General features: G+C 32.3%; 1 protein-coding gene across 1 annotated transcript; it reads right to left on the minus strand.

The window, feature by feature from the left end:
- Positions 1–523: 523 nt before the first annotated feature.
- On the minus strand, positions 524–1,466 carry LOC118755068. Its single transcript, XM_036489921.1, has 3 exons — positions 1,261–1,466; positions 970–1,205; positions 524–682 (listed from the first exon to the last, which is right to left on the minus strand). Exons 1-3 carry the CDS (start codon positions 1,370–1,372, stop codon positions 524–526), a joined length of 507 nt encoding a protein of 168 aa, XP_036345814.1. The 5' UTR covers positions 1,373–1,466.
- Positions 1,467–4,683: the final 3,217 nt, after the last annotated feature.

Genomic DNA, 4,683 nt, shown 5'->3' on the forward strand with positions numbered 1-4,683 from the left:
CGAAAACGAAAGATATTTCGACCCGTTTCTCTATCGAGAAATTAATGAAAACGGCAATGTTTTCGATCTTTTCGATTATCGAGAAAGTAGCGAAATCGAAAGATATTTCGACCCGTTTCTCTATCGAAAAATTAATGAAAACGATAATTAGAGCTATTCCATTCCAGTTGATTCCCATATAAGAAGAGTGCTTTTAAAATTTTAACAGTTGTTCTATATTTAATAGAGTTCAGTTTTATCAAGTTTTAAAACAATTTAAATATTAAAATAATAAATATTCATTACTTAAAAATTATAACTTGAACATGTTATTAAAACTTATTATTCGTGAACATCATTTTGAATCCTTTGTTTTTTTCCTGGTACTTGTAAATTTAGCAGACTCGGTCATGTGCGTACTGAAAAAATTGTTGACTTACTTTGTCAAATTCGCTCTCCTCCAACGCAAACTTTTTTGTAAACGCATCTGAATAAAATGTTAAAAGAAATTAAATGACTATTCGATACAGCTGTTCGACTTACTTCAAATTGCCAAGGCCAAATTCATCCCTCTTATGCATTTTTTTGCCCCTGTCCCACGCCATGAAAACTGCTGCGCTAACGTGTCTTCAAACAATGACCGCCACGAGCTTCTTATAAATTTATCGTACGACTTCTCTCCATTGGTGCAAATTTCATGAACCTGAATACAAATATAGGTATATTAAAACAAATATATATTAATGCAATCATTGGAAATTCAAAATTAAATAGTGTCTGCTTGTAGTAAATTGTATTGAGAAATGAAACATTCAGCCCTATCGCCAATTCCATTTGAATAAATCGTTCCCATAATTTGACATGCAAAAAACAAAAACAAATTGGGAAAAATAGTTTTTGTTTTACTTTATAATTTTTGGGAATATTTGTTCATGTGAAATTCGCGATAGGGCCGATTCTTTTAGGAAAATATATAAAAACTACACTTACAAATTTTTTAAATACTTCTTCGTTCTTAAGTTTTTCTTCAAGGTTATTAATTTCTTCTAAAGTTGAGAAAGGAGAGCGAGGAACTATTTCACGCTCAATGGATATTTCTCCGTAAACTTTAGCTTTTATGGAAGTAACCTCGTTCCTTACAGAAATCATTTCCATATTGAGGCGATCGACTTTTGTTGTTAATTCACTAACTTTTCCATAGACGTCATGCAAAAGTTTAAGAATCTCTAATAAAGATTATTTTGTAATTTTTGAAATTGTTATAAAGTATTCAATAAATACCTGTTAATTGTATTTCATTGTTGTTGTTATATAAGTTGCTGTTATGTGCAGGTCTTTGTGTGTAAATTGTTCCATCGTCCATATTGAAAAGGTCGGTATATTGATGTGCCATTTTAACCTAATAATGTATAAATGGCATATAAATATGTATTTGGTCAATAATATGACAAACTTTCCCAGATATTTTATCTACTGGGTGTTTAATTATTTCAGAGTCTATTTCGAAACTTTTAGAAGAAAAAATACCCACCAAGGTCGAGTCTATAGGATAACTAAAAAAAGGATCTAAGTCAGTAACTAAATTACTAAATAAAGTATTATTGACTATTTCAAAAATTTTGTATATTTTGTAAACGGAATGGTCTATAACAAAATAAAATGAATTAGTACCTTTCAAGTCAAAGTAAAAGTCCTTATAGACAATATTTTTTCGGGAAACGTCTGAATTTAGTTTACATTCTTTGTGCACAACATCAAATAAACTTCGCTCAACTATGCGGTTATAAAGCTGCTCCAATACGTTATCACTTTTTTTTACCATATTTTTGAGTTGTCCTAAGAAATTTTCAAAAGGAAAAGCACTTATGGTTTCAAGAGAGCCAAAAATCCTTGATTGGCTACTGAGATGGGTTAAACAATGAAAATTATATGTTAACATCGTCCCAGAGTATAATGAGGAAACGTCCTTCACAAATTTGTTTAATAAACTATTTGCAAGTGCATTTTTGGTTTTGCAATATTCATTGTGAAGAAGAATTCTTGAACGAACTCTCTTAAAAAAATATTGGGATCCTGCGGTTTAGAGCAGCCGGCATAAATCCCCGCAACCAAAACGGGCTTAGTATCAAGCACATTTATTAGAATGGGCCAAACTTGCTTACGGAACTTTTAAATAAAGGGAGACCATCTATATTAATGTTAAGTGAAATGTCTGAACGGTCAAATTGAAAATTGCGCAAAAAGTCCGTAAGTGCGTCTTTCACTCCATAGTGAACGTACTCTCCTGGTTGTACGAGTCTTTTAACAATCGTCCGTGGTGTACATTTCAGCGTGCGCACATCACGTGGCAAATCAGAAATTTTCTCTGACAGTAGTGCAAGCAAATCGTTCGCACCCTGTCGGCTAACATTATTCGTTAAAAACCACCGTGCCAGACGAGCAGTAAAGTTGGGAGAGTCTATTGGTACGTCATATGCAGAGGTGGGCACTACCACAATCAAGCGTGAGCTAAAAGTGAGAATGTGTTAGTGTGCCTAATTCATTTTGCATGCTGTCGTGTTCTCATCGCTGCGCTCTCGCTTGTATACGTACACGCGACGCTTACGCTCTTTTAGCACCTGCTAACTCTCTGCCCATGCCTGGTCATATGTATGATCTGCTTCATTACAAGCACTATTTGAATTAATATCTGCTGCTTTAGGAGTCGTGCTTGTTGCAGTCCCATTAATATGTTGAACAGAAGTTCTTTTAAAGTGCCGAATTTCGGCAATGTATTGGCGACGTTTTCTTTTAGGCGGCATTTTCTAAGAAAATAAAACTTGAGTAGCTTTAATAAATAGATACTTTATAACTACATGGATGCGATAAATAATAAGTTCTTTACATCGCGAACACTCAATGATATTACGCTTCGCAGGCGATAATACCACCCTTTGTCACTCATACGCCATGGCATGCGAGTAACAATTAAGGGCAACCCAAAATCACTCGCATGAGTGACCAAGGCATTATAAAAAAAAATAGTCAGTTACTTAGTTAAATATATTTATTTATTTATACTTACTGTGATGTTTTATATGGTTCCTTAAAAAGTTTGATCCAACTGTGTGAGTTGTGCTATTTGTATGATAAGGATAGTCAGTTTATTAGTTTAAGTTATTTATCATGCAAAGGAGTTTCAATACTTACTCTGATTTATTTTGTGATTCCTTACAATTTTCAATTATTGTATTACGTGAACGCACATGAAACAAAACGTTTTACTTTGTAATGATAGAAAATTTCTAACAAAATGTTAACTAAAGCAGTGCCTCCTTCTATTTACTTTTTCGAATATTTTGTCCGAGAAAAGTTAGAGAAAAATTATTAAACGAATACATTCTCGATACATTCAACGGACAGAAAAGCAAAAATACAAACTTCCGTTTGAAATACGAGACTCTTAGGTGAGCCGGAGCGTGCGGGTAAGAGAAACTATCGTAAAACTCGTAACATCCGCTAACATACGTTTCTTGGTCGGGTGGGTTGTTGAAAAAGTAAACTAAGCATACATACATATACATATATTTATATTTTGTAAGAATATTTGAGTTCTCGATAATTTTTCGAGACTTTTTACGCGTTTTAAGGAAACCTTCTATCATTGCCTGTCGAGAGGCGGCCGACTTTTCTATCGTATCAATTTGTCGCAGCTATAAGAAATGCCTTCTGAATTCCAAAATGTAAAAGCACAAAGCATCAATCTCTTTTATTCCTAAAGTATCGAAGATGTTTTGTATTTTTAAATCTCGGAATTTAGGGATATACATACATACGTACATACAAGACCGTATGTACCTTTTGCCAAGTTTTAACATATTATTTTTGTTGTTATTTAATTTTGGTTATTTTTCTTTTTATAAAAATATAGTTCATTCGTATAAATCCAAGTTTCCAACTTTGTCCTATATTAAAAAAAAAAAAAAATCAACAAACTTTCGTAAAATTTCTAGCGTTTTAAAGAATTCTAAGAAATCAACCGTAATTTCTAGCCATTTGAAACTTGTACTTTATTCTACTAGAATTCAATGGGCTACAAAACTGCATACTCATTTTTTTTTAATTCCATAAACTTTTTGGGCAGTGTCACTCGATTGGTACATTTGTACAGTTTTGTGCATTTTTATATTGTGCTATTTGTACAAAATAAAAAAAATTGCGAAATTTTTTTTTGTAGTCAAAAGATTGGTACAATACAGTAATCTTCTATTGAAGAATTTTAACAAATTATTTTTCGTGATTGTAATAAAGAAAAATATTTGGGTATTCACATAAATGGGTTACCATTTGCACCAAAAAATTCGTCAAATGCCCAATCGTGTGACACTGCCTTTAAACTTGTGTTTATACGGATGTTTTTAAAGAATGAACTATAAGAAACTATCCAAAATTTAATAACAACAAAAATTATATGAAACTTGCCAAAATTTGTTGCGGCTTTAAATTTTTCGACTAACTACTGTACATAAGTTGACTATGATTATTCGGCCGTGCTTTCATGGTAGCACAATGCCACTAATATTTGCCTTACAAACAAAATACGGGGCAGGAATTTCAAAATTTCAACCCTGTTTGTGTGAAATATTTTACTTTTTCAGTATTTTTCTTTTAATCAATCTATGTGGAAATGAAAGTGAAAATAAAAATATATTTTGTCAGAAGCGC

This window comes from Rhagoletis pomonella, unplaced genomic scaffold (assembly GCF_013731165.1).
Source record: "Rhagoletis pomonella isolate Grant_MI unplaced genomic scaffold, Rhpom_1.0 Rhpom_scaffold_05237, whole genome shotgun sequence".
Classification (NCBI taxonomy): Eukaryota; Metazoa; Arthropoda; class Insecta; order Diptera; family Tephritidae; genus Rhagoletis; species Rhagoletis pomonella.

Excerpts from the sequence above, each read along its gene's own strand:
- LOC118755068 (XM_036489921.1), bottom strand. The coding sequence starts at position 1,372 with ATGGCACATCAATATACCGACCTTTTCAATATGGACGATGGAACAATT. Across the intron at positions 1,206-1,260 it reads CAATGAAATACAATTAACAG|AGATTCTTAAACTTTTGCAT; the intron begins GTATTTATTGAA and ends AATCTTTATTAG. Across the intron at positions 683-969 it reads AAGAAGTATTTAAAAAATTT|GTTCATGAAATTTGCACCAA; the intron begins GTAAGTGTAGTT and ends ATTTGTATTCAG.